Genomic DNA, 26,783 nt, shown 5'->3' with positions numbered 1-26,783 from the left:
ATATTAAACAGGGAATGACAAAATAAAATAAATTTGGGTAACACAAAGAGATGGGGAAGAAGAGGAATGCATGTAGGATAATGGTGGAAAAGCCAGAAGTAGAGAGACCACTGGGAAGACCAAGGAATAAGTGGGTGGAAAATATTAAAATGAATCTTAGAGAGATAGGATGGGATTGTATGGATTGGACTGATCTGGCTCAGGATAGGGGCCAGTGGAGGGCTCTTGTGATCACGGTAATGAAACTTCAGGTTCCATAAAATGGTTGGAAATTCTTGAGTAGCTGCAGATTTGGCTTCTCCTCAAGAAAGGCTCTGCTCCATAAGTAAGTAAGTAACACAAAAAGACATGGATTTTGGGGGTATTTCTACCCAAAAACACCTCCCAACATTCCTGAAAACTTGGATGAAGTAAAAACTTCGTTACAATGAATACAGGGAAGGATGAGGTTCGGTGACGATGGGGGTTAACATTTACATGAGCAGTATAATTGCATAACTCAATATATTTCAATCGCATTTCTTAGTTTATACTCTCGTAAATTAAATCCCTATGTAATTCTGGACACAGAACATGTCACCTGAGGGTATAAGCAAGCAGTAACATTTCTCGAAGCTTCAAAATGCAATAAAACCTCCCCAGTCTCCTCTCTTCACACAAAATCGATACGTGAACTCTTAGCAACCCAGTCTCTCGGACTGCCTTCACAGACCACAAGGACCGTGCTACATCAGCGCCATCCATCTTCCTCCCCGTGCACCAGACCATCAGCCAATAGGAGACGAGTCAATCCCTCCTCTTGCCGCGCCTCATTGGTGGATGTGAAAGCAGCAGGTACTGTTAGCGCAGTGACAATAGGTGACAAGACGAAGGTGGAGTTTGCGTACTGGAGCGTTGGGGGCGGGGTCGCGCGTCACCGCGGCTACCGCCACCTTCACCGTACTTCATCTTCTTCTTCTTCTTCCCTCCTCCTCCTCCAGCCTCGCTGCTCAACCGCCACACAGCAGTTATCGCTGGACCCCAGCGCTAAAAAAAAGCACGGAATTGTTGCCTGAGAGTTATACTTCGCTGCTGGCTATCCGGTGAGAGTGAGACAGAGAGAGTGGTAAGTGAGAGAGGAAGAGAGACGCAGAGAGTAGGTGCTTCGGGAGAGGAACAAGTGGATTGAGTGACAGCTGTGGTAAACACCGGTAAGTGTCTAGCACCCCATCTTATGTTTTGTTGCGTGTTTTGCTTCCTATCTAATTAATCTGCTGTGTAAATGAATTGATTTATTATGGTGTCAAGTGTCTCGTGACTGTGGTTTTGACAGTGTCTGTACAAAACTGAGGTTCAGACAAGAGCAGCGTGTAACTCCTCCGTGCGACATACCGACAAGCGCTCGTTGCGAATTATTTTATAGACAGTAACTGACAAGACAGCGACCGGCGCGAACATGTGTATTACTGCGTTTGTTAACGTTTTATCGGATAATTGCAAAGTACATTATTTAATTATTGGCTTATTTTCGTTATTCGGACGAAACAACGATTAAGTTACTGAATCTGATTTTCTCACAGCAGCGAATGAAACATTATCTTCTGGGTTTCGAGGCACGTACTGCTTCCATCTTCAGGGTTGAAGCAAGCAAACATGAAGATATAGATAGAAAACACAAATTACGTCTTGTGGGTTGCTGCTTCGTTTACTTTTCGATTTTGATGATGGAGAGGTAATAACGCTAAACCGAAACGTCCATGAAATTCTACCGGACAACACGGTTTCACATTCCAGAACGTGGGCTTAATATTCTCCAGAGACTGTATTCATAAACTTAATAGACAAATGTGTTTAGACACGTGAAAGCGTGGCCAAAGTTTGTAGTTATTATTTACGGAAAACTTCTGCAATATATATTAAGATAGGTCAGACGTGTAGTACGCAAGAAACACATACATGACAGTGAGAAGATCTAAACAATTTTGCTGGGGGGAATGTCATAATTTTGGGGTGTTAAAATTGAGGTTTAAACAATTAATAGGCTCATTACCGTTTGATTAGAACATAGAAGCACATTATTTATTTCGTTTCTAAAGTCCCGTTTTCGAGAACGGGGAACTTGGACCTAACTGGGATAAAGTGACGGGAGAAAACTGCGTACTGAGCAACTCCATAACTTGTACGCTTCATCAAACGTTATTAGGGAGATAAAATCGCGGGAAATGAGATAAGCAGTGTACGTAAAACTTTCGGGAGAAAATTTCGGTAGGAAAACCCGAAGGAAACGGACCACTCAGAAGGCGTAGGCGTAAATGCGGAATAATATTAAATTGGATCTGAAAAATATATAAAATTGAATGATGTAGACCAGATTATCTTGGTCAGATAGGGGATCAGTGGCTGGCGCTCGTGAACACGGTAATGAACCTTTGGGTTGCTTAAAAACTTAGGAATTTCTTGAGAAGTTCAGAAACTGTTGGGCATCTCAAGAAAGACTTATGTCCATGTAGACAGTTTCAATAGTCCTGTGTCTATGGTACGAATTCATAAGGAGTGGACCACAATAATCCGGCCCTTGCACGGCGACCTTCAACGATTTACTGTGCTTCCCCCTTTTGATTAACCATTTATCAATCCCACACTTCGAAAGTGTCTATGATAACTCGCAGTTTCCATTGCTGTGTGTCCACAGGAGAGATCATTCGCCTTCGAGATATCGAAGTGAAGAGTTACAGGCTTCATATCACAGACATTGTTATAAAACAACAAATATATTTACTGCCGAACGACTCATATCGCGTTTATCATTTAAATGGTTCATAAGCCTCGTGATAAAGATGACATGAATTAAATTTACCTTATTTATTTCTGTTTAACGATTATCTGCCAACCTAAAACTGTTTTTTTCTAATCTCGAAACATAAGACTGTTGTGAATTATGTAACAGTGAAAATGAAAATGACCGTGGTTCTGATTTATACTGCTATCGCAGCGTTCCTCTTGTAGGACAGACGGAAGACATCCTCAGGACACGCCGTCGGTTGACGTGTCTTGTAATCCGAGGGCGATAATAACTGCACCGCTCTTAAATACATCATCATCATCATCATCATAACAAATATCTAATAATTTTCTTCCATAAATTTTACAGATCTGAGGTTCTCACACCGGTGGTTATGAAAAGTTACACTTTCTGTGTAGTCCGCTGAAAGTCAACCGACGTTTCCGAGAAACACGTCGCCTCCATCTTCAGGATTAAGGATTAGGGCAAGCAGAGGTATCTTCGAACATGAAGATAGAGACGACATGTTTATTCGAAATGTCGGTTGAATTTCAACTGACTACACGGCGGTATGTCCCATAATGTAGAATTATTCATACTGATTTTGTGAGTATTGCATCTCGGAAGATTTCCTTACTAAAATAAATAGGCTATAGAGCGGCTTCTGAGTGAAAAGTGACGTAACTACGAAAAAGACTTTCTATTTAAACAAGGACTTTTCAGTTAATCTTTGAAAATGAAGAATGATTAAAACATGTGCCACCTGTATGTTATTTCCGTGTTCCGTATGGTTCTCATAATAAACAGCGACTGTTTCCCCAAACAGCATTAACCGGTTGGTCTCTGTAGCGGAGACGTGATGTGTTTCCTGTGAGATAAGGCCTGGATTCTTATATATAAAGTCTCTGCATTCTGCCCACAGTGTATTTGTGTGTTCCGTATGGTTCTCACAATAAACAGCGACTGTTTCTCTAACCAACATTAATCGCTTGCTAATTTTAATGGGAATTCAATATGTTTTCTGTTAGGTAGGGATTGAATTTGAATATATTATTTTGAGGATATTCATGGTTCAAATGGATAATTCCAGAGGAATAATATAGAAACGTGCCTTTTCTGTGCAGGCGTGTTTAAAATTTCTTCTCGAGGCGTTCAACAGATTTCTACTTTCTTTAACCCCTTACAATAGATTGTTTACTATATGTAGCACCTACTTCAACATTAAATGTTCTACATTTTACATACACACAGTTTATTTGTAAATATTTTAATATTTTCACGATAGACAGCGGTTACTTCCCTGAACAGCATGGCTATTGTTTATAATGGGGACGCAGTGTGTTTTCTGTATGAAATTAATTATTAAACATGATTTAGAGGAACTTCGGGCCCGATAGGGTAAACTGGTATATTTCTTGCATTTGCTGATGCTTCATAATTATTCGAACTAAGTTACAGATGAGAGCTCGTGTGAATTTGGAGGCTGCTACAAGCAAATAACAACTTAGGCCTTAAAGACAAAACCGAAAAACTATAAGCACATATACAATCAGTAACTATTTTAAACACGAAGACAGACGGCATGAATTGTCTGCAGTCTAGGTGCAATTGTCAGTACAACTTGCATGATGTATAAATATTGCGTCCAACAATATCGTAATAACTTCATGTTTCTTTTTTTGCCAGTCAGAAAATGCAAATTATTGTGTCGAGACATAAAGAGCATCGTTTCATTAGAAGGTTCCCAGGCTTCGCTCTTTCGTCCTTCTGATAAGGGCAGTGTGAAAGTGCGACAATATCTTGAGACAGGGGCCGTGGGATTTTGGTTTCCTGAATTAAATTGCACGATATTGAAATATAAGCTTTACTGGCATTTCTTCGAAACACTATATATAAGAACCCAGTTCGTACCTCACAGGAAACACATTACATCTCTGCTATAAACAAGACTGATTAATGCAATTTAGGAACATATTCTGTATTTAATTTGTGGAGTACATTCTAAGGACAAAATTCATCTTCAGGATAGAATTTTCTTAACGGATAACAGAATTGATTGCGGAATACAGACATTATTAAATCAAGATTATAAATTGTATTGGCACATAATGTTCACAATACAGTGTAGAGCAAATTTTCACAACGAAAATTATGTATATATTTTGTTTAAAACACTTTTTCTCAGTTTGCAACATCAGTGACGTATGTCATTACGTCATAACTAGAGTTACTAGAGTATTTCTAACACAAGATGAGAACCCAAATCCCCACACCGGAAATCTGATTGAGAACGCAGGGAATTTTCTTCCGTAAGGTTGGTTGCTCCACACAACTGGTTGCTCCAGTTGTGACGTAACATCACAGATTCTTAAGACAGACAACATTCGGAAAGTCGCAAAATATATCAAAGATAATTCAAATATGAATTTTGCTTTATACAAATCATTCAACAATTAGCAGAATATTTGCTAGCCTATAAATTGTGACGTCATCAAGTATCATTTTCCGGTATTAATTACGTAACTGCGTACCAAAATACCTCGAAACATGTATATATATATATAATTGGAAGTGCACCTAATATGTCTCTAATTGGATGCAAACCCGGTATCCCATACGCCCTTCCTAATTGGAAACACATACCACTAGGACTAGGACACTGGGTCTGTACATTCACGCTGTGGACAACAGGTAGATTCAAAAACCATCGATCACGGGTACTGAATATCTGTCCAAACACATAAAACGGATTTGAATTAAATTTAGTTAACTGCGCCCTCGCAAACTGATGACAGATGGCTTCACTGCGGTATTTGCTACCGTCCATAGTTTCCTTTGCCCTTAATGTCTGTGAACTATGACGGGATAAAATACATCATGCATTTTTGACGTAGGGTAAAAATGTGGTGACAGAAGTGGGCTTACTGTGTTCGGGAAAACAAGGGGGGTTAGTTTATTTACAGCTACAGGTTTAATTTAATTTATTGATTGTTTGGTCTAGGGACGACTTATTTGCATCGATCCTTCGTGACTTAAATATCTCAAATAAATTAAACAGCGATTTCAAAATTAAATTGTAACACTAACCCTGAAGCTGGAGGCAGAAAGGTCTTTCGAAATTTTATTACTCTGCCTGCCTATTTGGTTACGAGGCAGGAGAACGTAATTATGCCGTTGCGTGGTCGGCAACGGCCATAAAGCCATGGTACCAATTCTAATAAGGACATTTCTGAACGAATCAAAACGCATCAAATATCCACAAAATAAAGGTTTCTCATTGCTGCATTTTCATTGGTCAAACAAAATTTAAACTCTACAGAAGCGTGAATTCACAGAGAATATTGGAGAAAGCGGTAACGTTCTAGAATCGTATTCCAGAGACTCCCGGTTCGAACGTCAGCCAAGTCACTGCATATCATGTCTGAAATTGCTTTGTGTTTCCAGTTTCTCAAAGCAAATACCGATTAATTAAAATAAAAATTAATCGCAAACTTCAAGGTTCATGATCATGAAGAACATTATATTTTGGGACATGACGCCGTGTAGTCTGGCAGTTCACCGACGTTACATAGGAAAGTGTTTCTCCTTCCTTCAGGGTCGACGAGTAAGCTATGCGAGGAGAACCCAACTTCCTGCTTCTTTCTTGCTGGGTGTTGTGTGGCTTATTTTCGCCATTGAAACAGAAGACAATACCTTCATTCGAAACGTTAACGGAATTATGTCGGAGTACACGGCGTCAAATGCCAAAAACGGTGCTCTTCATACCCACCGCTATGAGAACCTCAAACCCAACGCACTTAATTACCAACTAACCAACTGCAGGGACCGGACCATTCTTCGGAAGCCAGCGGTCGCTCAGCTACTGAAAATTTCCCCCAAGAGCCCGCCACTGGGCCCTATCCTGAGCCAGAAGAAAAATGCATGTGGGATGTTGGTGGGAAAGCCAGAAGGAAAGAGACCATTAGGAAGACCAAGACGTAGGTGAGCGAATAATATTAAAATGGATCTTAGATAGGCTGGGTTGGTATGGAGTAGATTGATCTGGTTCAGGATAGGGACCAATGGAATATGGTAATGACACTTTGGGTCCCATAAATATTTGGAATTTATTGAGTAGCTGCACAACTAGCAAATCAAATTTCTCAAGAAGGGTTCAGCCCCATGGGGTTAGTTATTTAGTTAACAAGTTTCAGAGACAAACAGCCATATTCGGACGGTATCCAATGCTACAAGAAAATTTTACATGTTACATGAATCACTGAATTAATTTCATCACTTAATTCATGTAAAATTATGTAAATGCTACAAAGGTGAAGTTTCGTAGTAACACTGGCCTTCCTTGAAGATGACTGTTTGAGGTTGTAATGTCTTGGACTTCATAATTGTTTAATTAAAAATTGGATTAATTTGAAGTTATTCTTGAATTTATTCTAACGTTAAATGACGTTTCGTAATAAATTCAGCTTAAACGTAAGTTCTGTTAAGATTTTGAAAATTTCGGAGAATCAATACGATAAAATCTCATCGGGTGATGAGCACGTGTCAATTTGATTTAAAAATCGACGTTTCAGGGATTTCTTCGGTCTCCATTATCAGGGTCGATAGAAGAGGACCTCTGAAACGTTGGTTTTAACTCAAAATTCACATGGCTGAAATGCCGATAAGCTTTAGTGCCTTAAACATTAATTCTGAAAGCAAATGTTCCGGGGCGGGGGCGGGTATAGGCGCCAAACACTTACATCTACCTGCATATTCGAGATGCTTCCTGTTTGGGAGGTCCTGGGTTCAAATCTCGGCCCACAGACAGCTACCCTACGTTGATTTCTCATGGTTTCCCTAACTCCCAAAATGAAAATGTTGAGACACGGCTTCCAGTTGGCCCACGACCGCTTAGTTCCACAGATTTTGAAATTAATTAGTGTCAAAACAACAAAGGAAATATAACAAAAAAATTATAAATAAATAGGAAAGCCTTTTAACGATTAATTAGAGAACCGTCGAGGCAGTAAGCGCTCTAGATTCGATTTCAGGAGGTACTCGGTTCGAATGTCTTGTCAGGACATGTGGCTTCTCATCGGTTTTATCAGCCCTGCATGCTGGGTTAGTACCTCGCTTAGGCCCACGACTGTTTACAATTCATCTTTTACATAAACGTAACCGGTCTAAAAAAAAAAAGAAAAAAGAAATTAACGGCCGTGGGGATCCGTTGCGCTGACCACGCGACATCCTCCATCCGCTAAAGTTGGCACTAACTTCTCCGACAAGCGGCGGTCGCTCGGTCGGTATAGTTCGCTTGCGGACTAAACCCACGGAGTTTGCTTGTTTGTAACTTCCGGCACTATCTAGTCTAGCTATAGCTATCCCTAAGCACTACGCCATGAAGACATATGGGGGAAGTGGAGGTATAACTCCACTAGTAGGCGGAATGGTCAGTTTCAGGTCCCTACTGTTTAACCACCTCGGTACCAATTGGTGGGCAGGTGGAGGAGCTATGGGCTGCTAGCTGCCGCGCCGGGATGCTGAAGGAGCGAGAGGCGATGGGCCCCACAGCCGCAAGCCCGTGTCCCAGCGCTGAAGCCGCGGTGTGTGACGGCTGCGGTGGGCGCATCACGGACCGCTACTACCTCGTCACCGTGGACCGCCAGTGGCACTCCGCCTGCCTCAAGTGCTGTGAGTGTAAGCTGGCGCTCGACTCGCAAGTGTCCTGCTTCGTGAAGGACGGAAATATCTACTGCAAGGAGGACTTCTACAGGTAGGATCAGCTGTCATTTCTTGTTCAACTGTATAGGCAAGGGCCGCGGGTAGAGGTAAAGCTATCCCTGTAACAGGCCGTGGAGGCCCATAGGGCTGTGAGACGTCGAGGCTCCCACATTTTCTAGACAATCGGCTCACAGATGGAGGCCGCACTTTACCTCTCAAGGAGATTCCCGGTACTCATTTCTGTTAGAGACTGAATCGACCATAGTGACATAAGTACGGCTGGAAGGATTTAGGTCAATTGAAAAAGCAAGTGACCTCAACGGGAATCGAACTCACGAACTTCCGGGTTTTATCTTAGTGCCTCAATCAACTACCGTGTGCCCCCCAAGGGCCGCGGGTACCAAGCAGAGATATGCCGTAGACTGTGTCTAAAACACTTTTGAGATTGTGTCATCATAAAACAGTGATGTTGATAGTGATACCATAATTAGATATTTACTGGGTTCTATTTTCAAAGTACGATGCGGAAACAAAATCGCTATTATCTTAGGTTTACCTGATCGAAACATGATATACCCGCAAAATGTTTTACGTTAAACAACAGTCACATCCGTGTATGAAAACTGCAGTGTCCAAGTTGGAAAAAAAAAATCCGTGAACACATCCGAAACAAAATCTGCAGTAGTTACTATAAGATTCTGACGATGGTGTATAACACACTGATATACTGTGTTTTTGGACTTTATCCATCGTCCTGGTTTTTAAGATAACTATTAAGAACACGACGTTTCGGAAACTGGATCTGTTTCCGTCCTCAGGTGAAGGAAAACACCTATTCTGTTGGGTCCATTAGAAAGAGCTGGACAGTGATTGAGGCTAGCTNTTTTTTTTCGTGAACAAACCCGGAACAGAATCCTCAGTGTCAAAGTAAAAAACAAAAATTCGCTGTGTACAAACCATAAAAAAATTCTTACGTCCAAATAGCAAACAAAAAATTTCCCGTGGAAAATCCAAAACAGAATCCGCAGTGTCAAAGCCAGAAACAAAAATTTGTTCTGTTGACATCAGAAACAGAAACTCGCCGTGTCCAAATTGGGAAACAAAGACAGGCAGTGTTCGCATTCATGAACGAACTTCGGCATACACAATGCAGAAACAATATTTTCCATAGCCGCAGTTTACTTCTTAAAGAGATGTAAGCTTTAATGTATTATGTAACGTTAAAAGACATGTTTATACCGATGAGGTTATGAGTAAAATCTGTTCTTAGCAACTGATATTATTTAAGAGCTCGAAACGTGTTTCCTAGAATACAGACGAGGGTGATAATTTCTGAGTGATGTCACTTAACAGAACAGCATCAATATGAGACCGAGTTGCCTGGTAACGGCTTCTAACAATGGATATTCCTCTGCTTCCGGGCTCAAGTTCTCTCTGAACGACGGCTGCCTTCCAACTGAACTATTATTGTACCCGCTGTTCTCCTTATAAGCCCTAGGCACGGTCCGAGCAGAAACCCCCGCTTCCAACAGTAGTAGGATCATAATGGGGATGTTCCACAAGGTTCATAGGTAGGATGGAAGTGGTAACTAATATTTGGGGCAACAACTGCACTCTGATTTTCCGTTTTCTGGTATGTAGTAGACAGGTACCAACATTTTCAGGACTCTCATGCCTCCATCCTCAGGGTAGACTGAATAAGGATGTAGCACGATAATTCTGAATGTTTGCACTTATACATTATAGCGCGTAGAGCCGTTACTAGATAACAATCACAAACAAACACGTTTCCATAGCAATGAATCGACTCGCAACAATAGACGTACTGTTGGAAATGCGAGTTTTCTACAGTGGTCCGTGCCGAAGGGTTATAAGGACATTTGGAGCAAGAATAGTTCAATTGGAAGGGAGTCGCTGTTAGAGAAGACTTGAGCCCAGGAGCAGAGCAATAGACACTGTTAGAAGCCGTTACCAAGCAACTACTTGTGGAAACATTGCGAGGTGGAAAAACTCAGGGTGATTTTATAAAGTGTGAAATAGCGATGATGTTATACTTATTTGTAGTTACGACCTGTAAGTTGTCAATAAATTCAATATTCAATCCAAAACCCCGTCTATAGTCACACATAGTACGTAACAATATAAAGGACATGGCGACACATCCCAAAAGACTGTACCCTTCATATCCACGGCTACGAGAGCGTCAGGTCTCTCCAGTGCCAACAGCGCATGTAGAAAGCAACATTCCTCTGTGGCCATGTCCAATTTTTAGTAAAATACAGTCCGTCTATTTACACCTGTCCGCTCTCAACAGAATGCGCAGTGAATTAGGTCGAGTCCACTAACTGAGATAAGGACTGTGGGGTGTGTATGGTTTATAGCATGGCCTTCGTTACCCTCCCACGATAAAGCTGCAACCACTGTCCCGCTACTTCTTTCCACACTTCTCCTCATTTCTCCTTATGCGCAGCCAAGAGGCAAGGTGAGAAAAGTCTGCCTGTAGATCTCACTTCTGAACAACAGAAACTGTGAGCAAGATCTGAACCATTTCGGTTGACGTTAAGAAACAATTTCAAGGAACTCTCCGAATATTCTCTTTGTATGTTTTGTGGTGCGTTTGAAAACACCTGCAAGACGTCAATTAAATAGATATTTCTCCTTCATTTTATTTGTTATTTCAACGGCAGTTTAGGCGCTCAGTACTGATGTGTTTGCGAGTAGCCTAGAGGTGTACCTATAGTGCATAGTTCTGCTGTGCTGCTGTTATGCCTGTGCGTTCTAATTTGTGTGCAATTTACAGCGATGATATTCCGGTTTAATAATAACAGCAATGATAATAATAATATTAATAAAGTGAAGCTATCCCTGTAATAGGCCGTGGAGGCCCATGGGGGTATGAGATTTCGAGGCTCCCACGTTTTCTAGGTATTCGGCTCATAGATGGGGGTGAGGTTGTCAGCCTTACGCACCGGCCGCCCTTTACCCCCAGGAAGATGCCTGGTACTCATTTCTGTTAGAGTCGATCCCAGGGCCATAGTGCGGCTGGAAGGGTTAGGCCAACTGAAAAATGCAACGATAATAAGATAATTACACTGAGCAAATTATCTCATGCGGTAACGCTTCTGACTTTATTCTAGAAGTGTCCAGTTCGAATCTTTGCCGTGGTATCGGCTATGATTTTATTTTTGTGGGTTTTCTCAGTTACTGACAGCGTTGTTAAATAATCAACAGGGATGAAGAGGCGATAAAGCGCAGGCGCGAAAGCCAAGAGCGCTTATTTGTTCGCACTGAAATGACGTCGCAGAAGGAAGCCTTGCGTATTTCCTCTTTCTGTTTATTTGCAGCCGGCTAATTGCTGCGTGCATCTGTTTGTGCTTCCTCTGGGAGACGTGCCGGCCGTAACGCGCAGATAACCTGCTCCAAATCTGCTTTCTGAAACTTCTGCCCTACTATAGGCCACATTAATCAGTTTGGGGGCACACCGTCTTACTAGACTACATTCCATATTTTGAAGAAAAAAAAAAGGAATAAAATAGGCTTATGAAATCACCTTATTGTCAGTGTGTCTATATGTGTACCCCTACCTCTAATCATTGCTAGGCAACGGTTCGGTAAACACGGGGTCCACTCAGACTCTTGAGGATAATTGAGGAGCTATTTCAAGGAAATAGCGGCTCCGGTCTAGAAAACCGAAATTAACTGCCGTGGGGATTCGTTGCGCTGACCACGCGACACCATCTATCCGCTAAAGTTGGCATTAACTTCTCCGACAAGCGGCGGTCGTTCGGTCGGTATAGTTCGCTTGCGGACTCAAGCCACGGAGTTTGTTTGTTTGTACTATTATTATTATTTAAATGATATGAACTGCCTTGATTTTTCTTTTATGTCTGTGTTTCTCTAGTATTTCTATTGTTTCTGCTCTTAATTTGTAATTGGCCATTGATCTCTTACGTAGATATACATAAATACATTATTATTATTATTATTATTATTATTATTATTATTGCTGCTGCGTTCAACCCCTTGCGGTGCCCAAGAAACCTCTCCTAGCGTCTGTTGAAAATGTTACAGTTTGCCACGACGCTGAGCCCTCTACTGGCTGACACTAACACTACCCGCAGTTTACAAACAAGAGCAGATCGCTTCGTGTCAAAACATGGGTCAGTCGCCGCACCGAACAAAAACAGAGATAATTAGCGAAACTGCGGCCTCTCTTGCAGCGAGGGCTTCCGGGTGCAACCAGGGACTGCTCAAATCCACCCCCCTCCCAACCTGTTTCACAGGGAAATGTGTGTAAGGTTCCCATGAATCACCACTGGTTGCGGAACCAAAGGTTCATAAATTAATAAATATTTCTAAAGTGTGTGCCTTCACGCGGAGGCTCGGGTTCAGTTCTCGATGACTTCATAATGGACTGTTAGTGTACCTTGAACTGTGACAAAAAAACTTACCAGTCAAGATATCAGACCCTATCACACTGTGAAATGGGAGCCAGGACGGAAGATTGGGAGAAGGCTACGTGTTTAGGATACTTAGGAAACAAATTAAATTTGAAAGAAACACAGCTAGGAAGATAATATTAAAATGGATTACAGCGGTAACATGTCTGATTGGTATTTTACTGGATTCTCGGCTCAAAACGCGCCATTCTCACTCACGTACAGACAAATGTGTGTTCGATCCGAGGTTCTCATGCCAAAAACTGCGAACAATGGCGTCATTTGCGTGTTGTAACGCGGGACACCTCAGCTTATCACCTACTTCTGTTTGTTTCTTGCTTGGATTACACATGAACCTTGAAGGAGGAAGCGATATGTTCCTTCGAAACACCAGACTGTTTCTGAACTATACACGCGAATTTCCGAAGGATTTTATATCAACTTTGGAATGCAAAATAACAAGAAACGGAAAGAAAATGAACATTTAAATTCCTTCAAACGAATAAACAATTAGTAAGTAATTTTTGACAATTACGACCGAAGAGCACCCGGTTAAGGAATCCTCTTCTTTAAAAATAAAAATAAGGACATGTTACTTTTTTTTTTCCAAAGTTGTTTTAACTATCGGGAGGCCCAGCCATGTCATTGACATGTCGGTATCACAACCGCCTGTAATTCCACTGCATAGTTACACATTCCTTGTAGAGTTGAATTGTTATTTAATTGCTCGGAATGAACCGCGTGCAGAACCATTCAATGACGCCTGAAAGCTACATTTTGCGACCTTACATAAATCCAGTATAGTAGCAGATAAATCAATTATTTATTCTCCTGTGTCTGTCGGGATGTATACTTTACAGGCGCGCATCCGCTGCCCCAACGTCTGCAATCCCGCACACAACAAAAAGAGTTTAAGAATTCAACTAGAAGATGAAACCAACATTTACTGTGGTATTTATTCCCGCCACGTCATCTTCTTCCCTTCAGCGTAACTTCTTACTACATTTCCCAGATAAAGGTACTGTGACGTGACGTTATTGTGAAATCGAAATATGTCCTATAAAGATGCTACTCTCATTACTACAGAAACTTGACCACACTTGACAAGGAGACAGATTTCTACATAAAACTGGTAGATGTTTTAATATATCTTGCATCAAAATATGTCTTTACTAATTCGGTCTAATTTTCAGCGAAACTTCGTTCATTAGGGGAAGTCCGAATTATAGAAATGTTTCTGAAAATATGTTCATTTGAAGTTACATAATCGACTTCACGTGTGTTTTTAGGCAATATAATTTTATTTTGTAACTTAGATTGCATATTATAAAATAAATTTGTCATAAAATGTAAAAAAAAAAAGTTTGATGTAAATCTTAAAAATATGGTGGGTACGCGGTAGCGTAGTACGTTGAGGCACTATTATACTATCAGCAAGGTCGTGGGTTCGATTCTCGATGAGGTCATTGGATTTTTCAATTGACCTATTCCTTCCAGCTGCACCATGGCCCTGGGACCGACTCAGCCTCTAACAGAAATGAGTATCAGGAATTTTCCTGGGGGTAAAGGGCGGCCGGTGCGTATGGCTGACAACCTTACCGCCATCTGTGAACCGACTGTCTACAAAATGTGGGAGCCTCGACGTCTCACAACCTTATGGGCCTCCACGGCCTGTTACAGGGATAGCTTTACGTTCATACACTTATACACTGAATACTGTAGGAAGACTGATACAGTTTCCTTAAATGGATTAAGCTCAAATTTGTATGAAAGTACTGTAGCTTCCCCTTTGGAAAACTGCAGCCCCCTCACTTAAAAATACTAGGGGAAGCCTATTTTCACTATAATTATCTATTTACGCTAATTAAAACTGTTGTTTGAACATCAAATTAATACAAGTTAGTAACAGTTAAGACCGTGTCATAGCTCAGGCAGTCAGTCGTCGGTTAGACCTAGCGGCGGCCCGTGTTCGAGCCCAGGTCAGGTCATGTGGCGTACAAAGTGGCACAGGGGCAGGTTTCATCCGAGTACTTCGGTTTCCCTTGCCAAGTCTCATTCCACCTGTTGCTTACTTACGGAGCTGAGCCCTTCTTGAGAAGCCAATTCTGCAACTACTCAAGAATTTCCCAGCATTTTATGGAACCCGAAGGTTCATTACTGTGTTCACAAGAGCCCTCCACCGGTCCCTATCCTGAGCCAGATCAATCCAATCCACACCATCCCATCCTATCTCTCTAATATCCATTTTAATATTGTCCACCCACCTACGCCTTGGTCTTCCAAGTGGTCTCTTTCCTTCTGGCTTTCCCACCATCCTATATGGATTCCTCTTTTCCGCATTCGTGCTACATGCCCTGCCCACCTCGCAAGAGTTATAATAATACCTCCAGTCGAACTGACTTCACATGCTCAGGCCGCATTCAAGAGAATTACCTAAGTACTTAAACTCAATTCAATTTTCTAGCAGGGTAAAGTTTCCAACAAAGAAAATGGCCCGTAATGAGAGAAGCAAATTACTGCAACATTCTGGTTATGCAACAGAGGATCACTAGGGTAGCAAATTACTAGGCTATTAAGAGTCGGTATCCTAGCAACCACACGTTGCATAGCGCGCTGCCGGGTCGGGTAGGCGTCTAGCGATTATCGTATGAACTGTGTCCAGATAATTTTCCGCCCGTTACACATTTACGTCCTGCAAGGGGCTCATGAATAGGGATTAAAATTAAACACGTGTTCGCAAAAGCCTCCATTTTGAATCATTTCAATCCAACCTGTCGAGTTCTGAGGGTCCGTAAACAATAGACAAGCAGACAACAAAATGACAACCTTCTAGTTGCTGCCAGACACAAACACAATAGGGGGGGGACCTGCCCCTCTACCAATTTCCGAAACAGAGACAAAGTAACCATTTAAATACAGAGGTAAAAGTTTAATGCATCAAGTGCCAAAAATTCATAATTAACTCCACAAGTGCCAAATATCGCAAACAACGACTCTTAACAGAAATTGCTGTTTCATACAAAATGATACATCTGTTGGAAATTTAACCTCAACTTTAACAATTTCAAGATATTATGCAGCCCTTTTGTATACTGACTGACCATTAGTAAGTGCATCTCTAAGGTAAAGCTATCCCTGTAACAGGCCGTGGAGGCCCATAAGGTAGTGAAACGTGGAGGCTCCCACATTTTGTAGACAATCGGCTCACAGATGGTAAGGTTGTCAGTCTTACGCGCCGGTAGCCCTTTACCCCCAGGAAGATTCCTGGTACTCATTTCTGTTAGAGGCTGAGTCGACCCCACGGACATAGTGCGGTTGGATGGATTAGGTTAATTGAAAAATCCAATGACCTCATCGGGAATCGAACCCTCCCAAGTGTACCTCTGGCAAACTTGAATGGAAGTTTGGTAATATAGGAGTTAAAATGGCACTTCTAGGGTTAAGTTGTCCTTCTTTGTATTCTGAAGGGAAGTGACACGTGTTCACCGTGTGGCACTTAATTAAGCACAAATCCAAAATTGCCATAACTAACTTCATGGAGCTGAGCCCTTCTTGAGATGCCATCAATTGTGCAGCCACTCAAGAACGTCTCAGAATTATATGGATCCCGAAGGTTCATTACCGTGTTCACAAGAGCACTCCACTGGTCCCTATCCTGAGCCAATCGATCCAGTCCATACCATCCCATCCTATCTCTCTAAGATCCATTTTAGTATTATCCACCCACCAACGTCTTGGTCTTCCTACTAGTGTCTTTCCTTCTAGCTTTCCCATCAATATCCTATATACATTCCTCTTCTCCCCTATTCGTGCTACATGCCCTGCCCATCTCATCCTCCTTGACTTGATCACTCTAATTATACTTGGAGAAGAGTACAAGTTATGAAGTTCCTCATTATGCAGTTTTCTCCAACCTCCTGTCACTTCATCTCTCTTCGGTCCAAATATTCTCCTCAACACCCTGTTCTCAAACACCCTCAGTCTGTTTTCCTCCCCTAATGTCGGAGTCCAAGTTTCACAATCATACAAAACATCAGCCAAAATTATAGTTTTGTATATTCAAGATATTTTATAATAAAAGTGAAGATATTAAATTTGTATTCAGTAGGCCTACTCACCACGTGGAAACGAGAAATCGGTAATGTGGCTGATATCGTCGACTTGACATTTCCACGTCGCTTCACCCACGTCAAGAAGCGCAACAAATTCACGCAACGGCAGTTTACACCCTCATGCGCGCAATCTGTAAGCAGTGCAGTGAAGTGCAGTTTGGGGCACGTGATCTTTGGGTGAATGGAAAAACAAGCAAGAAAAGATAAACGAAATTTTAAATTTATATTTCATGTATGTTAAGTTTCAAAGTTATATACCAGGTTTAAACAAATTTAAACTCACATATAACCTAACTGAGCAGATGAATGTAGTGGGAATGCCCTGTATTTTTATTCTGGAGGTATTCAGTTCGAATCTCAACCAACAGAACGGATACACTGATTGAAATTTTCTATGATTTTCCTCAGTACCTTTACGAATTCTGGGATAGTACCTCGATCACACACCGACCGCTTCCTTTCAAATCCCTTCCAATCCTTCAATCATTTTACCATCGGACACTACACAGGATGTTTCAGGATTAAGGTTCAATATTCTGGGAGGTCATAGTATCGGTCATTCTAAACACAAAAGTATATATATACATGTGTCCTATCCCGAACAGTTTCCGAAATAGAGCTATTTCACTGTACGGTTCCAAAATCGTTGATAAGAAAGAGATATTACGTACTGTTTCTAATGCCGGTATTTACTGTTCAAATGACAAAGCTGGTACAGTTTACCTAGTATAACACATGTCAGAAAAATCCACCGTGAACATCAATGCACTTTGCAACTCGTGTGAGGACATGGCGTGTTGCTCGTCTGTACAGTGTACTGCACAGTGAAATAGCTCTATCTCGGTGCAACTCGTGTGAGGACATGGCGTGTTGCTCGTCTGTACAGTGTACAGTGTACTGCACAGTGAAATAGCTCTATCTCGGTGCAACTCGTGTGAGGACATGGCGTGTTGCTCGTCTGTACAGTGTACAGTACAGTGAAATAGCTCTATCTCGGAAACCGTTCGGAATGGGACACATGTACATATACACTTTTTTCCTTAGAATGACCGATACTATGACCTCACAGAATATTGACCTTTCCTCCTGGAACACCCTGTATAGTTTACATATTAACTTCAACGTAATCACAAAATACTCACGCTCTGGAAATGGACGCATATTGCTCAGTTAATATGCGTTTTCGCTGGGCCAGACAACGTTAAATTACGCTTCAACAAAACGCCTATATTTCAGCACAATAATCTGCGTCACCTGGTTTCCCTCCAAGTTAACTCCTGATCCTAACGGCCGTACGAATATATAACCTTCTGCGTTTCCGCTGTGATGTCACCTGGTCGATTTGAGTGCGCTGGTGGCGCTGAAATGGCTACGTACAGGTTGATTCACAGTTTCGATGACGGAACTACTTCAACTAATAAACTTCTTTTGTGGATTTCAGGCTCCAACAGCGGTGATTATGAAGAGTATGGAGGCAGTCTGATGTTTCGGAGGAACATAATCGTTACTTGGTTTATTGTTCCATTCGCAATTTTATAGATCCTTTAAGGTTCTATTATCTTCCCACTTGCTTCTGCCCTTTCCTCGTTGCCTTACCTTCCATGCTAAATACGAAGATGATATATCCCTCCGAAACGTCGGCTGCCTTTCACATGATTACATGGCATATCACACGGAAAGATAAAACTCTTAATATGAAACAAGCATTTATCTGCTTTTTATGGAGGCCGAAGTTTGATTATCTTGTTCATAACAGCCCGCCCTTGGGATCTGTGCTGAGCCAGTAGAAACCAATCCTCAGCTCACGTCACTGAGCCCATGCCATTATTAGCTGAACGAGATACACATTTATGTTGCCTTGAATCGTCCACATTACTCGCGAGCATACCGAGTCACACGAGCACGAGCACGAGTAATGTGGACGCGCCTTTACAACGACGTGACAAGTTTTTTTCCTCCAGGTTTACGGTTTATGTGTTTTACAACCACCTGTGACGTATTTACTGACCCTTCCTCGCACCTGAACTAAATTCACTTGAGTTTCCTTTGGTGTCCGCAGACTGTTTGCCGTGAGACGTTGCGATCAGTGTCAAGCCGGTATTCACGCCAAAGATCTGGTGACGCGGGTCAACGACAGAGTGTACCACGTGGATTGCTTCATCTGCGCATCTTGTGGCATCGTTCTGCGACACGGCCAGCAATTCAGGATGCGCGACGGCCTGGCCTACTGCCTGCTTCACTACGAACTTCTGTACAACCACAATGGCTACTGCGGCGGTGTCGACCTGGAGGCGGCCTTCAGGGCGGGAGACTCCCCGGCGCAGTACTATACTAGCGGGGGCGGCGTTCAGAAAGGGAGACCGAGGAAGAGGAAGCTGTCGTCTACCGTCGAGACTGCAGACATCCCGATCACAATGAGGCTACCAGCGGGTGCACTAGGTAACTGAGAAGCATGCGCAGTTGTCTGCGCGAAAACCTAAGCAGAGAGAAAATAATGCGGGCTGGTCATAACAGGAAACGAGCTAACAAGCAATGTTCTCATCTGACGATGGAGACAGATGTAGTTACCGAAACGTTGTGTTTTCTGGTGTTTGGGCGGGGATACCGGATGATGGACAAAGTCCAAAAACCTAGTAATTCCGACAGCAATGTTCTTGCACGTGTTTCTCTACTCTCTGTTCTGAAAACATCGGTATACGAGACCTTGTGCAGTACAACTTAGAGATTTTTTATTTCAAGTTGGTTATTTAACGACGCTGTCGGTATAGAGATCATATGGCGTCTACTATAGGATGATCAATGAATATGGAGCGGAGGGTAAAATGTAGGAGATACGCAAACGTGAGATGCACATGTGACTTATTCCAAAACGTATATACATACAAGAAGTTCTGGGAAGAACTAATCGCCTACTTTCCTTTCATACGACCTAGGTTATATGAAGAGGAGAACTTAAGGCTTTCAGGAATTACGGGTAAGGTGACCTCATAAGCTTAAAGTGAAGGTATTCCTGTAACAGGCTGTGGAGGCCCATAGGGTTCTGAGTTGTTGAGGCTCCTACATTTTCTAGACAATCGGCTCACAGATGGCGGTGTGGTTGTCAGCTTACGCGCCGGCCGCCCTTTACCCCTAAGAATGTTCCTACTACTCATTTCTGTTAGAGGCTGAGTCGACCCCAGGGCCATTATGCGGATGGATTAGGTCATCATCGGGAATCGAACCCGCCACCTTCCGGCTTGTAGCNAGGGTTTTTGAGAACGGGGTGTTGAGGAGAATATTTGGACCGAAGAGACAAGAAGTGACAGGAGGTTGGAGAAAAATTCTTAATGAAGATCTTTGTGCCCCCACCAAATATCACTGAAAGATGATTTAGACTCGGGAATTTCGTACGAAGGAGCTGGTGAGCAGGTGTGAGCAACGAGGGCTTAATGAATGACGTCCGTTCGCCTATACAATCTGCCTAGACACTGAGACAGAAGGTCAGCTGTGCGGACGAAGTCCATTAAAATCGTCTTTGTTGCTTGTCTTGCATTTCTAGAGCTCCGTTTCCTGTGATAATAAAAAGGTTCCCCTCCTGGCGCGGAACAGGTATGAACGGAAACCGCCCCTGTGGGAAGTCGTGCTTCAAATCTCGTCACGAGGCGTTTCTGGACGTTTCAACTTTCCTCATCCTGAAGCTCGTGTAAATAATATTTACATCACAGAAAAAGGAATTCCGTTATAAAGACCAATCGACGAATGTCATTTATGGATAGCTCAGTCGGTATAGCGACTCCCTACAGGTTGGACAGCCGAGGGTTAGGAGTTCGAGTCCCTATAATAGCAGTTTTTTTCCTCTCCACGTCGTCCAGACCAGTTACGGTGCCCAACCAATCTCCAAGCCAATGGGTATCTTTCCCCGGGGGGTAAAGCGGCCGGATGGTGAAACTGACCATTCACCTCCAATTAATACCTAGATGAAGAATATATGGATCTATAGATCCAAGCCCCCATACATCTTCATGACAGTGCTTAATTTGTTAAATAATTAGTTAAGCACAGAAGCAACTTTAGGGAGCCGGTCTAGCGTAGTCGGTATGGCGACTGGCTGCAGGCTGGACTACTGAGGACTCGGAGTTCGAGTACCGGTTAACGTCAAGAATTTTCTATTCTCCACGCCGTCCAGATCGGCTCTGGGGCCCACCAAGCCTCATATCCAAAGGGTAGTGGAGGCTCTTTCCCCGGGGGTAAAGTGATCGGGGAGTAAAGCTGACCACTCACCTTCAACTAGTGTAGAGGTCAACAAAACGTGGATCTATACATCCCCTCCCCCATACGCTCTCCTAGCGCAGTGCTTAATTAATTAAGCACAGGGAAAACTTTGCCTTTTGAAGAAATTCAACTGTACAATTTTATATTTGCAGCTTTTATCTATTTTTTCCTTCAACAGATAACCCATCTATTCGTCTAGGTGTACACATCGCAAGCTTAAAATAATGACTTCATTTAATTCGGGGGCTATGAACTCGAAAACTTCTGTCAGGCAATTTATCAATTGGCAGAAACTTCCTCCGAAATATCGGTCAATTTCTATCGGACTATACCGCGTCACATCAGACGTGACACCACTCTTAAAACGACCATTCCCCCCACTATTTAACGTCTTATTAGAAATTTAATTTATTGATTAATTGAGTAATTGCAAATAAGAATTCATCTGTCGCCGGCTTCAATTCCATTTCGTCGCATTTTACAGAGTACGTCAGAGCATAACATATTCTGCAGCTGTTGTTTTCTCGTCGTTAAAAGAAGCAACACGAAACAAAAGCTGGTTACCTCTCGAACGCCCATTACGTGTACAGTAGCGCTTGCAGCGTGTAGCCCGTAGCTTGAACATGTATTCATAGGGGCGCTGCAGTACCTGTCCTGCATTTGTCGCTGAGAGTTCAAACAGCTCCGCGAGATAGCATCAGAATCGCAATGTGCTAGCCTTTGTTTCCAGAAATACCGGGAGAAGGGGAAGCAGAAAGCGCATGTGCCATTCAACTTACGTGGTTTATTTAATGACGCTGTCAATAGCTACATTATACATCATGAAATGGTAGCATAGAACAAACAAAATTCCGTGATTTTAGTCCGCAAACGAACTATACCGACCGAGCGACCGCCGCTTTGTCGGCGAAGTTTAGTGTCAACTTTTGCGGATAGAGGGTGTAGCTTAGTCAGCGCAAAGAATCACCACGGCCGTTAATTTCGGTTTTCTAGACCGGAGCCGCTATTTCCTTGAAATAGCTCCTCAATTATCATCATGAGGCTGAGTGGACACCGTTCCAGACGCACTACTTCTCAGAGAAATATCTGGCAGTGCCGGGATTCGAACCCGGACCTCTGGATCTGTAGCCAGGAACGCTGACCACTAGAACACAGAGGCAGTTATATGGTAGCATAGAAGAATGATGAACTTCAAAGATCTGGAAGGATTCGGTAGTGTTACTATCCCAGAATTTACCAGGAGGAACAAAGTCAAAGCAGAGTCCCAGGCGAGAATCGAACAGAGTACTTTCATAGTAAGTTTCTACAACAGGGATGGTTAAACTTTATGGCCGAAGGGCGGATTTAGGGGTTGCAACCATTTTCCCAGGCAACATAGCATAATTGGTTGAGGCACTATGCTACAAGCCAGAAGGTCGCGGGTTCAAGTCCCGAAGAGGTCAATTGACCTAATCCTTCCAGCCGCACTATGGCCCTGGGGCCGACTCAGCCTCTAACATAAATGATTACCAGGAATATTCTTGGGGTTAAGGGACGGCCGGCGCGTAAGGCTAACTTCACCGCCATCTGTGAGCCGATTGTCTAGAGAAAATGTGGCAGCCTCGACGTCTCACAACCCTATGGGCCTTCACGGCCTGTTACAGGAATAGCTTTACTTACTTACTTTCACTTAGCATTTCAGAAGAGTTTGTTGGACGAAACCTATGCAAACCGGTAAATGTTTACTGATGCGGATATCACGATAACTACCTCCTACTTGCTACTACTTCATACCGGCTACTTGATTGGCTCATTTCTCGACCCTGAAGATGGAGGTGATAAATTTCTCAGAATCGTCGGTTGAAGTAAACCACAGACAACCCCGTTAACACCCCTATTTTACAAAACGGCACCCCGTTCAGGCAAGCTTGTAGTATCCATTAAAACGAAAACCGCTAGTGTAGGGGTGGATGGGGAGGTCATAAGATAGCCACAACCCGCCCACCACAATCTGCTTAATTTTCCGCGTTTATCTTGGTTACATGATCCTTTAAGGATCAGCTTTGCTTGCTCCCCATATGTTTAGCCAATGTTTGAACTTAGGCTAGATCTGTAAGAACAAGCTACCTAAACACTGCACTGCGGAGGAAACAAACTGTATACCTTAATGTTACACACACGATTTGGTGCAAGAATGTAGCATAGCCATCTTGGCTTCCTTTCCATACCTCGCTGCCTAATGCAAGAGCCGGGATAGCTCAGTCGGTATAGCGACTGGCTACGGGCTGGACCACCGAGGTGTCGGAGTTCGAGTCCCAGTAGGGTCAACGTCATCAAAACGGGCTCTGGGGTCCACCCAACCTCCTACCCAATGGGTGCCGGGGGCTCTTTCCCCGGGGGGAACTAGTGCCGGGGTGAAGAAAATGTGGAGCTATACATCAACTCCGCAATACGCCTTCATTGCATAGTGTTAATTAGTTAGGCAGAAGGACAACTCACCGCCATCTGTGAGCCGATTCTTTAGAAAATGTGGGAGTCTCGAAGAGGGGACCCAGTGCCTGGGGGTATAACAGGGCCACTCTGTTACATCCCAGGATTTAAATACGGAGACCTGGCCCTCCAGGTTGGGGGAGTCACGAATCTGAGACAGTAAAATATGGTCGTGAGTCTCGTGGGACTCGGACCCGAGAATAAGGGTGATGACACACGGAGCGGGTTTTGCCGACTCGGCCTGTCGTCTGCTGGTGGTGCAGCGAGCGGTTTGAAGACTTCGTGCGCGCTCTTGCTCCAAAGATTCGCTCCACATACGAACGAAATTATAGAATTTATCTTCATCTTGTCTTGCTTGATTAAATGAAGTGTAAAATAGAGCTTTTTAAGTCCTATCTCTCACAATTGGATGTTGTCTTCTCCGTCTCCACTGTAAGTAAACCAGTACCAGAAGCACTGTACGTTCCTCGTGCAGTGCTACCTCCCATATCGGCACAACCGCTCCGTGTGTCATCACCTTAACTGCTCTGGCGAGGGCCAGCGGCAATTGTAAACGTCAGATCCGTCCTCTCGTTTGAGAGGATGTTACATAAGGACTATAATCGCAAGTATTCAGGTGGTAGAAAATCACTGGTCGTGAGTCCCAAGGGGCTTGTAGCTAAGACGAATTGATCAACGGTATACCGCCAGCCGTAAAGTAACTCTGACTCTGAAGGAAGTTCAATTGGAATGGAGCCGCCGTTCAGAGGACTTCAGCCCGGAAGCAGAAGACTAGCCATTGTTAGAAGCCGTTACCGAGAAACGTCTAGTAACAGAGAACATTAGACTGTGCGCTCTAATGAAATGTAAAGTGCGGAAATAGCGAAATTGTTATAGTTATTTGTAGTTACGACCTGTAAGCGGTCACAAAATCCAATTATCCAAACCCCCGTCTATAGTCACACAACATTTTACGTGACGATATGGTTTTTGCCGATGACAAAATGTTCAATACGATCTCCTGTCTAATGATTGATCCCTCCCAGTAGACGTCATGCGCCCCAGGGCGTGAAGGTAACAACAGTTTCACTCTTGCTCTCGTATCTCACATGTGATACAGTACACACCCCATTGTTCACCCACATAACATCTCAGCGCCTGCCTGAAGGGTAGTACCTCCGCACAGGAGTGCCCAACTTGGAGCAGGCGCACAAACTACCCTCCCGCCCCAGAAAACCCGTATACGAATCTTATAAACTGGCGTATTACCTTGAAATAGGCCACGACCACAAAAGCCGTTCATAAACACGGGCACTATCATCCGATAACAGACGACTTGAAGGTGAAATAGCGTCGTTAAACTATTAAAGACTAAAGACTGAGAGAGAAAGAAATGGGGGAGTGAGCGACAATAATGTGGCGTATAGACCCGTTGCTAAGTGTTGAGTCTGTAAACAACGACTGTTTCTGGGCAACGGTTCGGTATATACGTTCTCGCGACAACGAATACGCATGCAACAATAGAGTTACTGTTGGAAAGAGGGTGGCCTTACGTGGTCCGTGCCGATATGTTATAAAGCGAGGAGCAAAGTAAGTTCTGTGCGGGAATCTGTGAAGATAGAACCTGGGCGAGTGAAGTTCAAGCACCTACCCTGTTAGATGACGTTGCCAGGGAGAGACTGGTGAAGATATATATCGCATTAGAAACGACCCATCTTCTCCATGTACCTCCGAAGCGGAACGTTGTCAGCTAAAGGATACACGTCCTGACATCTTTTGACAATTCACAGAATGACGTCTGCAGTATTTGTATCGACTCAGAAAGTTCCTCCAAATATCAACGCTTTTTCCATTGCTGCATAAATTTGGCCTAGCTTCCTCATTTCGAAAGAATAATAACAGGCTTATGAGATCCCCTTTTTGTCTGTGCGTCTGTGTATCTCCCCTTATTCTCAAGCTTTCTATGAGCTCCGTATGTTATTAAAAGAAAGTAGGCTACTAGTTCTTCCCAGAAATTCTTGTTACTTTTGCGGGCTCTTTTACAACGCTGTCAGCATGGACACCATACAGCTTCATATGATGGGATGACAGACGTACGATGAACTGAAAAGGATTCGGAAGGAGTTGGTCGTAGCATAAACGATGCACTATCACAGCGTTTACCTGGAGAGCCAGAGGAACACCACGAGAAAACCTGTCAGGGTAATTAGTTCCAGGCGAAATTCGAACCAAGTACGCCTGAATATGAATCTACAGCGTTACCGCTATGAGAATCCTCTCGGTCTCAAATCAGTCTTGATAATACTGATCAGGCCTCATAAGGAATTCTGAGATCCACCTGCCAGTGTGAACACACGCTTTGCGTAGAAGTAAAGCTCTCCCTGTAACAGGCCGTGGAAGCCCATGGGATTGAGAGACGTCGAGGCTCCCATATTTTCTAGGCAATCGGCCCTCAGATGGCGGTGATGTCAGCCTTACGCGCCGGCCGCCTTTTAGCCCCAAGAATGTTCCTGGTACTCATTTCTGTTAGAAGCTGAGTAGACCCCAGGGCCATAGTGCGGCTGGAAGGATTGGGTCAATTGAAAAATCCAACGAACTCAACGGAAATCGAACTCGCGACCTTCAGGGCTGTAGCACAGTGCCTAAACCAACAACACTACTACGTGTCTTACACCCTTTGGGTAATTAAACAAATATTGTCATAAATCTTTAAGGAAATAAGGAAAAAATTATTTTACACCCCTGAGTAATATGCATTAAATAAGAGAACAGAAATAGATATTGCATGTTTTCAAAATCGTAACAACAATATGAGAGAAAGCCCTTATGATTCAGCGGAGAGTTCTGTTGAAGAAACACAAAACATGCCGGAGGGGGGGGGGTTGTTAAAAAAATAGGGAGCCTCTCGGGTTATTCCATTAGCCGGGCGCCCCCTTAAGAGTATCAGCACATGTGTAGTATTTATACAAGCCATGCAGGTGCATTGGGGATAGGTTCAAGTGTACAGCAAATACAAACGACTGGCTACAATGTGGGGGCGGGGGAGGGGGCTTTGTGGGGGGTTCTGAAGAT

General features: G+C 43.2%; 1 protein-coding gene and 1 long non-coding RNA gene across 4 annotated transcripts in view; one reads left to right on the top strand and one right to left on the bottom strand.

Annotated features, from left to right (window-relative positions):
* Positions 1-504: 504 nt before the first annotated feature.
* The window catches only part of LOC117282528, a 94,293-nt gene continuing 68,014 nt past the window's right edge, over positions 505-26,783 (bottom strand). Inside the window, exons 2-3 of the long non-coding RNA XR_004513285.1 lie at positions 17,019-17,143; positions 505-1,026 (exon numbers count right to left, since the gene is read on the bottom strand). This is a non-coding gene — a long non-coding RNA (uncharacterized LOC117282528). The remainder of the gene's footprint in view (positions 1,027-17,018; positions 17,144-26,783) is intronic.
* LOC111867001 (LIM/homeobox protein Lhx9) overlaps positions 1,033-26,783 on the top strand; it is a 41,434-nt gene continuing 15,683 nt past the window's right edge. The window contains exons 1-3 of one of the 3 annotated variants that reach the window (XM_023856445.2): positions 1,033-1,190; positions 8,242-8,513; positions 19,072-19,451. In XM_023856445.2, coding sequence (XP_023712213.1) covers positions 8,278-8,513; positions 19,072-19,451 — 616 coding nt within the window. In that variant the 5' untranslated portion in view covers positions 1,033-1,190; positions 8,242-8,277. Of the gene's footprint in view, positions 1,191-8,147; positions 8,514-19,071; positions 19,452-26,783 lie in introns of those variants that run through there. The other 2 variants (XM_023856444.2, XM_033752495.1) reach the window with 2 other exon arrangements.

This window comes from Cryptotermes secundus, unplaced genomic scaffold (genome assembly GCF_002891405.2).
Source record: "Cryptotermes secundus unplaced genomic scaffold, Csec_1.0 scaffold1383, whole genome shotgun sequence".
NCBI lineage: Eukaryota > Metazoa > Arthropoda > Insecta > Blattodea > Kalotermitidae > Cryptotermes > Cryptotermes secundus.
The sequence above is the reverse complement of the archived record's forward strand: the minus strand, read 5'-3'. Positions and strand labels throughout refer to the sequence as shown.